The sequence below is a fragment of the Telopea speciosissima genome, chromosome 11 (assembly GCF_018873765.1).
Source record: "Telopea speciosissima isolate NSW1024214 ecotype Mountain lineage chromosome 11, Tspe_v1, whole genome shotgun sequence".
Lineage (NCBI taxonomy): Eukaryota > Viridiplantae > Streptophyta > Magnoliopsida > Proteales > Proteaceae > Telopea > Telopea speciosissima.
The window spans coordinates 8,116,768-8,128,839 of NC_057926.1; the positions used below are offsets into that span (position 1 = coordinate 8,116,768).

At 38.1% G+C, this 12,072-nt stretch overlaps 1 protein-coding gene across 7 annotated transcripts in view; it reads right to left on the minus strand.

Moving 5' to 3' along the window:
- Window positions 1–12,072, minus strand: part of LOC122646251 (protein TSS-like) — a 59,889-nt gene that overhangs the window by 33,903 nt on the left and 13,914 nt on the right. For 4 of the 7 annotated variants that reach the window (XM_043839761.1, XM_043839763.1, XM_043839760.1 and 1 more), the window contains exons 10-17: window positions 11,143–11,300; window positions 10,396–10,915; window positions 10,208–10,270; window positions 10,012–10,113; window positions 8,261–8,581; window positions 7,886–8,170; window positions 7,692–7,796; window positions 6,365–6,498 (exon numbers count right to left, since the gene is read on the minus strand). In XM_043839761.1, the coding sequence (XP_043695696.1) occupies window positions 6,365–6,498; window positions 7,692–7,796; window positions 7,886–8,170; window positions 8,261–8,581; window positions 10,012–10,113; window positions 10,208–10,270; window positions 10,396–10,915; window positions 11,143–11,300 (1,688 nt within the window). The remainder of the gene's footprint in view (window positions 1–6,364; window positions 6,499–7,691; window positions 7,797–7,885; window positions 8,171–8,260; window positions 8,582–10,011; window positions 10,114–10,207; window positions 10,271–10,395; window positions 10,916–11,142; window positions 11,301–12,072) is intronic. The other 3 variants (XM_043839764.1, XM_043839766.1, XM_043839765.1) reach the window with 1 other exon arrangement.

Consider the following 12,072-nt stretch of genomic DNA (forward strand, 5'->3'; position numbering starts at 1 on the left):
TCCGGCATTGGTCTTCTCCTGCCAGCCGCTTTGATTCCAACGAAGCTTCCTCCGACTACCACGTTTCCAGCAAGGTAAGTAACCTTCTACTCTTCTTCTTCTTCTCTTCTATTTTTCTTATTCTGCTGCTGTGCCTCCATGTTCCATTGTCCCCTCGATTTTTCGTTTTTTTTTTCTTATGCTGTTGTTACTGCTCCTCCAGCCTCCACCCCCATCGGCGATTCCTACCATAGGGCCTACTGCCTAGGCCTACTGATAATTGATTTTTTTTCTGTTTCTTCTCATCCTCCTCCTCCTTTACAATTTTTTTTCTTCCTTCTCCTTCCCTGTGACGCACTATGTTCTTTTCTTTCTTTTCTTTTTTATTTTTCCATCCTCATTTCTTTTGCCTATAATAAATTGAATGATATATCCTCATCTTGAGACAATGTGGACCTGTGAATACATATCATAGACGTCATTTTGCTATTTTGTCGAAATCATGATATGATAGTGTGGCTTCTCCACCCCCACCAGAAATTCTTATGCTGTTGTTCCTACCTTAGGGCCTACTGCCTAGGCACTCATTTTGGCATCTTAGAGGTAAGTATTAGCAACCCTTTATTCTTTATATTTAATTACTTATAATGTTGTTCCACATTTATATGCTATATTTCTATGATAATAGATGAACTTAGTTTGTTAATTTATTTTTTTGATGAATATCTTGCATTGGTTTGAATCATTAATATTTATTTAGCAAAGTAGAATTATATAATTTTTAATATGCTATTTGTACCAAATAAAATGGTTATATAAGAAAAAGAATACTAGAACGCCTTGTGGCCGCCCTATCGCCAAGGCGCTTAGGAAGGCCCTCAAACGCCGTGGTCGCCTTGCCGCCTGGATAACTATGGTGCTGACATACTTATTGCATGTCAACAATGCCGGATAAAATTCCTATCCATGATTGGCTTTGTGAAGGTTACAAGCTTACACAAGAGTTCAGTTGAAATTCCATCTATGTATGGGGGATAGTTCCTAGGTGTTGGAATTCCAACAGTCCATTTATTATGGTGCATGTAACCAAGAGTTCAGTTGAACCTTTTCCTCCCCTATAAATGTAAATCGTGGAGGCTGCCTAGACACACCAAAATTTTAACAAAACAAAAAAAAAAAAAAAAAAAAAAGATCTTTCTTTGAAAGACTATATCCTGTAGATCTCAGATGGGCTGTGTGGACTTAGCAAATTACATCCAAAGTGGATCTCCTTGTAATGTAGTCCTAGATTCGAATAATCAAACTAGGAACCAAACCAGGATCTTTTCTTCAAAGGATAGTTCAGATTAGGGAAAATCTTGATAACCAAAAATCAGATGGTTAAAATGATCCCAAATTCCAAATGAATTCACCAAATACGGGCTGGAACAATTGCTGAAAATTTGGAATTGATCCAATGGTTAGATCAGCTAATATGGGGGAATCCGAGTACAACTAGGAAAGGGCAAAACAGTAATTTAACCAAGAAATTCAGGGGTCATAGATTAGGGTGATGTTCAGTAATCGAATATAAATTTAGCCTTTAAGCATCAGCAATAACAGATCAGCAGAATAAGGTTGTTAAACAGTCTGGTTTCAGTTAAACGGTTCAATTCGGTTCGGTTTTGACTGCTTGAGGGTAGAAACCGTAACCAGACCGTTTAGCTAAACGGTTGCATATCCAAAACCATAACCATTTAGTAAACGGTTTCGGTTATACGGTTTTTAAACGGCTTCGGTTAAATGGTTATACACGATTTTATATGGTTTTCGGTTAAATGGTTCTACACGGTTTGGATTAGCCGATTATGAATAATACCCCTAATTTACTAAATAGTTTAATAGTTTTCAAACCAAACCTCCTGCATTTTGTAGTGCGTCTCTTTTAAATAGTAAATACCTTCAATGGACAATGGATCCCATGAAAATGTTGTACCTTCAATCATTGTTTACCCATTTTTTCTTTTTTTCTTTTTGGGTAGAAAACGGTTTACTTTCTATTTAATAATACTAAATAGTTATTAGTAATTAGTTATTAATTATGAAGTTATTAGTTTTTTGTTTTTTTTTTTTTTTGAAAAAAGGAAATCGATTATTGAAGAAACGTGACTTAGTGAGTTAGTGATTTAGTGGTTAGTACTTAGTAGTTGCTATTACTAGGTTTTTAGAATCTTTTGATGTTTGATTTAAACAGTTGTAATTGGATTAAACGGCTTGAAACCGTTGGATTAATTGGTTAAAACCGAACCAAACCGTTTAACTAAATGGTGGCATTTCTGAAACCATAACCAGACCATTTATTTAAACGGTCTATCGGTTCCGATGTAAACGGTTCGGTTTGGTTTCGGTTTTGTTTTGACACCCTTACAGTAGAATAGGTATATAAATTGTGACCTCAAAAGAACAATATAACAATAAGGGCAGAATTGGAAATTCACAGCAGGAACAGATCTGCATGTCATAATTGCACCAAACTGAAATCGAGTTCATGAATTAGGTTCAAGAACATTAGATCAAAACTTTAGATGATTCTAACGGTTAGATTTGGCTGGGCAGAATTCTCGTGAAAATCACCTTGCATGTTACCTTCTAGAAGGGAAGAAGAATAGTTGCAGGTTTTAGGATTCTAACGGATCTATGGTATTAATGGTGGATGAGGAAGGTAGGCTGGACAATATGTAGATTGAACTAAGGTTTAGAGGATCAATTGGAGATAGGTAGGCTTAGGTTGGAGGATTAGAAGAAGAAGGATGTATACTGTAACAGTAAACTACTTACTTGGAAATTAGATCTTCAACAATAGCAGTAGCTGGAAGAAGATAGGGTCTCCCGATCTACAAGATGCAAGGAGATGAGTAGAAGATCCTCCCGGTACTACCAGACGCAAGGAGTCAGCTGGAGATCCACCAGTCTCTTCACCTTGATATGACTCACATGGCAACACTCAACAGAGCAAGGCAGCAGCAATGGCAACAAACAAAAGCTTTTCATTAATCAAATTCGTGTTCAATACTTGGCCCCCTTACAACCTTATATAAAAGACTCAAAATTAGACTCCTACACTAAAAGGGAAAGGCCTAACCCATTCCTTAACCTACTAGCTAACTTAAACTGACTAGGAAACTGAAATAGACTCAAAATAGAGTCCTACTCCAGCCCAACTAAACAACTAAAACAAAAACTAATAAAATCACTTAAATTGAACCACTGGTTCAAACCAGCTTCAGACCGAGTTAATTTAAAACATGAAAATAAACTAAATATAGGGCTAATCCCGTATGCAATTCATGTACCCCAACTTTAGGCCCATAAAAGTGGCCTATTACGTAGAAAACCCATGGGATCAAAGGCCCAACATGTATATAACCCAACCCTAGACTTATTCCTAATAAAATAAGCCCATTTGGATGATGAATTTGCATCACCTTGGTGGTGGCATTGGTGGATCTCCAAGAGCCAAGGCACTAGTGGATCTCTAGTTGCCACATACCTATCCTCATCATCTCCATCATCTCTTCTTACCTTTTTTTTAAAAGTTAATCTCTTCAGCCCATCAACATCAATGTCAATCGAAATTTCCAAGTCAGCCTATGAATTATCCATCTCACTTCTCAACTTCTCTTTCATCCTCTCTCTCTTTAGCAGCCTATATTTCCATAAACTCCCCTCATCCGTGGTCCTTCTTTGTACTTTCCATTGAACCAGATTCGATCTTGGCAACACAGCCTTATAGGTACTGCACCAGGTACCTAATTCAGAGTGGGCCACCATGGGTGTTGGTTTGGAAGCGTAGTGGTCTGTTACAATCCCATATCAGTCTATGGGGGGTTGATCCCACATCGGTTACGTAAGGGATTTGGTGTGAGACGACATGGTCTAAGGTTTCTTAAGGGATTTAGAAGCGAGCATTGGCGCAACATTAAGGTTGTTCTATTACAACCTGGCGGTTGCAGGTTCAAATCAAGGAAACAGCCTCTCCGCAAAGTAGGGGTAAGGCTGCATACATCTGCCCCTCCCTAGACCCTGCAGTAGCGGGAGCCTTGTGCATTGAGACACCCTTTTTTTTTTAATATGGTCTTGGGTTCCCTCACCTTATAAGCTGGCTATTAGGGGCAAGTTCTCAGAAGGTTCATATCATTATTTAATCTCATAGTCCTAGTTCTTACCTTTAGTTTAGGCCCAATAAAGTGACCCATTACAATAAAATCCTATTGGACCAACAGCCAACATGTACAGAACCCAACCCAAGGCTTATTTCAACTAAAATAAGTCCAATTTTCTAAACTTATCTGCATCATTCATGTAACAAACCCAAGTTGGGTTAAGGCTTCGTTCACTTGTAGCTTTAGAGAGAGATTTATTCTCTAACAAACACCGCTTGGATATCAGCTCACCAAGATCAGATGAGATGATCAAAATATCTGCCCAGTTTTACCATAAATTAGATGATTAAGATCATACAATCAATGAATGGACTTCAACCATGCACACACGGGAAATGTTAACTATGTGATGCCATTTGGTAAAACATAGAACTAGAACTCGGAACTCGACCAGGTTTTGACCCTGGGAAAAACCAAGTTGACTCGAGATCCGGTCGAGTTGGTGCATTTTTTTTCAACTCGAAGGCTGGCTTCGGGGGGTTTTAGACCTAGTTTGGGTCTGAAACTTGGTAGTCAGCCTATTTTAGGCCATTTAAACACAATGGCACTATCAGATTTTGCAAAAACAAAGTCCAATAGGAGTTTCACTTAGTGGAAAACCAGGACAGACACTTACTTATGCCAGAAACCAGGACAGACATAGGACAAACACTCTTATTTATGCCTAATATCATTTGAGTAAATGATTTTGTATTTCATTTACTTAATATATTATTCATAAATAAACAAATACCCCCCTATTTGAATCCAATAAAAATAGTTAAAAAATAAAATTCCAAAAGGAAAAAAAAATCAACCCTCCAGTTCAAGAACAAAAACTGGATTTTCGGCGATAAGTACAATTTTCAACTTTCTAATGCTGAGATTTTTCTCAAATCTATAAATTCCATAAATCTTAATATGATAAAACATTGCTAAGGTACTTTTGGTTCTTAGTAATGTTTTATCATATTAAGATTTATGGAATATATAGATTTGAGAAGAACCCCAGCATTAGAAAGTTGAAAATCGCACCTACCGCCGAAAATCCAGTTTTTGTTCTTGAACTGGGGGGTTGACTTTTTCCTTTTGGAATTAGATTTTTTTAACTATTTTTATTGGATTCAAACAGGGGGGTATTTGCTTATTTATGAATGATGTATTAAGTAAATGAAATACAAAATCATTTACTCAAATGATATTAGGCATAAATAAGAGTGTTTGTCTTGTGTCTGTATACCAAGGTTTGCATAGATAGGTATATGTATATCAAAATGGCAGTCTCAGTAGAACTCGACAGAGAACTCGCGAGCTCTGTCGAGTTCTGGTACTTTTATAAATAAGGTAAAATGGGTCAAAATCTGGGTTGGGTCGAGATCTCGGGTTGGATAGATAGGTGTATGTATATCAAAATGGCAGTCTCAATAGAATTCGACAGAGAACTCATGAGTTCTGTCGAGTTTTGGTACTTTTATAAGGTAAAATGGGTCGAAATCTGGGTTGGGTCGAGATCTTGACCTAAGATCTCGACTCGACCAAGATTTCGACCGAAATATTGCACTTTTTTAACTCGCAGGCCATCTCGTCTCGACCTTGGGAAAAACCGAGATCTCGCGAGTTTTAGTTCCATGGGTGAAAATAATAGAGCTGGCTTCATCATCTTAATTTATGCCACAGAGAATAAAGAAGACAAGTTTGAAGCTATTAATATGCTTGGGGGTTTTTGGTGGAAAAGTTTTTTCACTTTGAAACAAAGAAATCCTTGTTCTGACCAATGCCAAATTAAGAACTTAAAACCTTCTGCACCATGCATGGCATAAAGAATGTGATACTCAAACTGAAAATTGAACTTTGATGAAAATATTTTCTTTTAAATCTATGGCTAGTCAAACTAAATAGATTAAAAAAAAAAAAAAAAAGTAACCCAGTGCACGAGGCTCCTGCTACTACAGGGTCTGGGAGGGGCAAATGTACGCAGCCTTACCCCCTGCTTCGCAGGAGAGACTGTTTCCAGGTTTTGAACCTGCAACCAACAGGCTGCAATAGCACAACTTACCCGTTGCGCCAAGGCTCTCCCACTAGCTAGTCAAACTAAAAATTGCACCCAATTGTTGTTACTATTAGAAAGGTTTCTTACATGCTGTCTTCAATAAAAATTATGAAGAAAGCAATTGAACTCGAGCGATCAATAAAAAGAGACTTACTTCAAGGCCAATTCTGTATGTTGAAGCCGATAGTAGAAAACAGCAAGATCCCCGTAACTTTTCATTGTATCTGGATGATCAAGGCCAAGTTCTCTCTCATTGATATCCAACGCCTTTTGCTGATAGATGGTTGCCTGCTTAGAAGTGCATAAAGTCAATGCCGCAACAAGTTAGATATAGAAATGCATATCATGTGCGATAGATAATAGCATTACAGTCTGAGAGAGATTATTAAAACCAGTGGACTGAAAATATGATCAATGAATTCATGCATATGACCACGGACATAAAAAGAAAAAAACAAAGAGATACTTGTTAAGATTGAAAGTGTAAAACCTAACATATGGCCATACAGAACAATTTTCTCATGTTTATCACAGATATCATGTTTTGGTTTCAGGTGTGAACACATACATGAAACACAGTGGACATATGAGTCTGGTTTTCCTATACATTTGTCTCCCTGGTAAGAAATTTGCCAGCCAATACAACTGCGGTAATTAATAAAGGGTATTAGATGGGTCAGGAATACCAGATGTGAACACTTATATACTCAACTCAACTAAGCCTTATCCCAACTAAATGGGATTGGCTACATGGATCCTGTTTCACCATTAAACTATTTGACACTAAACATGTTGTCAACCATAATCCATGCATGTCCTTTCTCACCACTTTCCCCCAGAGTCAGTTTAGGCCTGTGACTTGCTATTTTACCTCCTCCAATCAGAATCATGTAACTCCTCCTTAGTAGTGCATTCAGAGTTCTTAATGAAAACTTTATGTGGTGGCACAAAAGAGATTCAGTCTGCAATATCATTCTCCTCATCTGGTAAGTTTAAACCCACCCTTGCAACTCAGAGCCCTTTGCTGGGCGTTGATTTAAATACAATGTGAAACTTCAATGGCTAGCATTAATGGGGAAATAGTCCATGTTAGAATGGGGTATAGAACTGTCACCAACCCGGTCTTAAACATTTGGTAAACCGAGAGATGCACCTATCTGATGACAATTCACATGGACTTTGTTATCCCACAGTTAAAGTTGACGATCAGCCAGGGCCAGGATGATCACACACTAAAGCATCATTGGGCCAACAAAGGCCTGGCTGCCCAGTGCAGGCCCTAGGAGTTATGTATATAACCAGGCAACCAAAAAATTATGTATATAATTAGAAATAAAATATATTCTAAAATGTGTGCCCTGGCCCTAAAATCAGGGTGGGCTGCCCCTCAGTCCCTGACTAGCATGCATTTGAAGGATATACATATACATATGCATAAATATAAAATAGAGAGAAAAAACAATGTATGCGAAAGCACATACCTGGTTGAAATCCCCAGTGTGGTACAGCACTACAGCCAAAAGACTATATGCTCCTGCTGCCATTCGATGGTAAGGACCACATACTGCCACAAGCTTCGAGAGTGCCTTCAAAACTCCATACAATAATTAGGGGTTTTGGTTGCCACAAAAACAATTCAATTTGTCAGGAAATCAGTAGATAATGGTTCCAATACCTTAGTACCATAATTAACAGCATCTTCCAATTTTCCTTTGTCCAATGAAGTCTTGGAGGATTCCAATAGCGTACGCCCATCTGCAGATGAGCATGGTACATGCTGTATTACAGAATTACCAGCGTTAAAGCTTTCCATAAGATCCTTACTATAGTCAAAATCAGTGTAACATAATGAAATCATGTATATTACCTTATATACTGGAAGCATGCTAATAATATCTGATTTCCTAAAAGGAGATGGAGTGTCCATATCATAATCCCTAGGAACAAGCTCAAGTCCCACCTGATAAAAGATATGTTCAATCAACTGATAAAAGGGAAGAGACAAATTAAGTGAAAACTCTACTGGAAATCTAGTGATCGAGGATTTTACCTTGTGGCATAGCCCGCGAAGAATGGCATACTTCTTCAAATCCTGGCACCTCTCATTTCTCCAACGCCATCCAAACCTCTTCAAGAGGAAGGTTTCTACCCATTTCCATTTGAGGATATCATCGTTACTTATGTCTGCAGAAATGCTTCCAGCGGAAGGTGTTCCAAGCAAGATATTCAAACATGAGGCTATAGACCCAGCCAAGTCACCTACATCACCAATTGCTGCAATAACTGCTTGTAGTATGCGCTTATAAGCTCGAACAACCATCTCTTGTATACAGAGTGACTGTATATGAGAGAGCTTGTCTGCAAGTTCAACCTGGTGTGATGCAGGGGTAAAGGGGAAAACAAGAAATAAACAAAAAAATAGTTTAAATCTCAAAAGAACTCCCACATGAAGTGAAATACATGGAAAAAAAATACTTTTGGAGCAAATGATACCAAAGGAAGATGAACAACTGAGTTGTAAAAGCAGGTTGACAAGGTACCTAGTTATTTTTGTGCCACATGATCGAGGAGTTTGATATTTATGTACAAAGATATGTGAAATGGTTGCATGTAGATCAAATAAGTCCAATAAATTCAATCCCATAATCATATAATATATATTCAAATAATCATAGTACTTAAATTTATGTATAGAGGGTTTTCAGGAACATGATGTATTGAGGCTTTACCCTATTGCATAGCTTATTTAGGATTTAGGTGACCCCTCACCCCCCTACTGTATCTCCTCCTACTCTCTCTAATGAGGTGTTACCCACCATAAAGGAGAAAGAATATCGAAATACATCTCAGTGCCAATATTTAACTTCAATTAAAAATTTATTTACCAAATTTTAGAAAATCAAAAGTAGTTCTGAGAACCAGAGCAACGCAAGTTACTGGAAAATTGATCAGGAACCTAGGAGTTTTAAACTGATGACAGACCATGCATTAGTTGTAAGGATGACAGAGAAATCATATGGAATCTACTACCATGAACAACCAATATGGATAAAACACTCTTAGGCTGCTCACTGCTGCATCTATAAGGTTAAACTCCACGGAAGAGGGGATTGAGGAATGCCATGGTGTTAGAACCAAAAATACTACTTTAATTATGTGACCACAAGTTCTCTCATGATAACCATTTTCCCGTTAGAAAATAGACTCACTTTCAATCACTAGAAACAGCCGACGGAGGCTCTGAGCATAGTCAAGAAACCCCCCCCCCCCCCCAATAAGCTTATCAATGAACTCAATAAAACTTAACAGTGAACTCAATTCTGTTGAATGATGACCAAGTTTGAGCCATTATTGAAAAAGGCCATAACCTGGTAAGGATCCTACTTCTGCAGGGTCCCAGGAGAGGCAACTGGAGACCGGAGTTGGTCCTAACCTTCAGCATTTACTTTTCCCCACAAGTAGTCACCTCAGACTCAACCTGCAGTCTTCACTCTGGCAACTCAAGCTTTGGTACATTCTTGAAAACTTTAAACAGAATTTTTAAGTTCTTCAAAATTCTGCGATCTATGATCAGTCTATCACTGAGACCAATGCCAGTCTCTTTGGTGAAGGAAAGCCTTCCTCCTCTATTATAAAAAGAAAAAAAAAAAAAAGAGCAACCCAGTGCACGAGACTCCTGCTACTGCAGGATCTGGGAGGGGAAAATGTACGCAGCCTTAACCCCTACTTCACAAGAGAGGCTGTTTCCAAAAAAATAAAGGAAAAGAAAGCTTCTATTAGAGAAAACAGTCAAGGACTCACCACTCGTCCCAATGAACACATTTGCAAACCCCTCGTATGCATGAAGTCAGTTAATGTCCTCCCATCAACCGGGGAAAGTTCAAGGGAGCCAAAATCTGCAACCTGATAACAGTTGAAGAAACTTTCAATCAAAATGTAAGGTCCCATAAAACCTCAGGGGCAAGAAATTTTTAATATGAAAGAAAGCCAATTTTACCAGTTTCGGAAGGGCAATATCAGCATAGTATTTATGTGCCATCTCAATCAATTCATCTGGTGACTGCCACCACACATGAATCAGACCACATATTACAATACCAAGGTCCTTGAGGTTTCAAGGAAAGACAATGATAAGGAAACAACTGAGAATATATGCACAGGTTTATAAGAAGAAGCCGAATAAACCTTGAGGTGAAGACCAGTTTCTGATTCTTTTAGACGCTGGAATGCTGATACAGGGAGCAACTTTTTCAACATCATTTCCTTTTCCAAATATTGTTTTTCTAATTCCTTATGATCAGATGTATCTGATTTCTTGCTCTCGTCTCCATTACACATAGGACTTTCCTTTGCCTGCTCACTTTTGCTACTCTTCTCATCTATCTTTTTCCTAATTTCTTTGAGAAGCCCTCCTTGTTTCCCAAGACCCTTGACAGTTGGTTCAACCTTAGCTTCTTCAGTTTTCTTGGACTCAGTCTTCCCTGAAGCCTGATTTTGCAAATGTTGCACCCAGCATGCTCCAAGCTCCCATCTGATAAACTTCCTCTGTTTATTGGTTTCTTCTTGCAACTTTGCCAGGCTGTCTCCTAGTACTTTTCTTACCAAAGACCTAGAAGATCTTAAATCTTCAACATCTGCATTATGTGACCGGTGAATTCCACTTGATGTTTGAGTTGCAGGAACTTTGTTTAGTAGCATTCTCAAGCTGAAAATAAATTCCGAAAGCAAGCCATGACCAATTAATCAAAGTGGTCTGTGGTGTCTTAAACAGTTTCTATCAATAATTAAAGATTTATTTTACCAAAAAAATAATAATTAAAGATTTATTTGCATGAAACTAACTAGCACTGGACAAAGAATAAGCCCCACAAGGATATCCATTTTGATTTTGTAAGCACTAATATAAAGTCCAAGGTGTCCCAAAGGACCTACCTGTTGACATTCAAGGCATTGGCACCTCCACCAGGTTGGTTCTCAATTTCAATGTCCTGAGGCATAGGGCTGCCCTCCCAATTAACTTCAACTGGAACTTTCACAACAGCTGTGTATCCACAATATCTAACTACCACAACACCTAAAGTAGCAGTATCCTGCAAAAGAACTATGCTACTTCAAGGTTTAACACTAACTAGTTCAACAGACTAATGGGATCATAATAAGAAAGTTATATATCAAATGGCAAAAGGCTTTATTGATGGTCTTGTCCATAGAGTATCTGTTAGCATTGTTATGGAGAGAGTTTTTTTTCTTTAAGAGGTTTTTTCTTTAGTTCAAGCTGGATCTTCTTCCTTTAGTATTTGTATAATCCAGCTTGAGGGGGAGTGTTAGAATAATGTACTCCAGAATACCGTGGGGGTATTCTGGTCTTTTTGGGGTATTATTTATGTTATTTAGTGTATTAAGCTTATATCGGCTATGTGGGTTTAGTCCCATATCGCCTAGCTTAATCTTATTTGTAACTTCCCTCTATTATAAATAGAGGGGCCTTTCTCTCATTAATACAGGTCATTCTAAGCCATTCTTTTATTTTATTTCTTCTCTCAAGCCCACGATTCTACCAACATGGTATCAGAGCTGATCTGATCTAGGTTAGAGAGAAGGAAAACCCCTATTTTACCCCTTCTTCTCCTCCAATCGATCTCTCCTTCTTCTCCTTTTCCCGGCTTTTCCTCTTTTTTTCTGTTTTTTCTTTTTCTTAAACCTTGTTTAGGGGCAGCACTAATGAGGTAACTACAGAATATCGATGATTTAGTTGCTGCCCCCCTTTCTCTTCTATCGATTTTTATTAAAAAACCCTGCTGGAGTCCTTCTCTGCCATATTGGAGCTGTCCAGAATTTTTTGGAGAACTGATCTTCCACCAT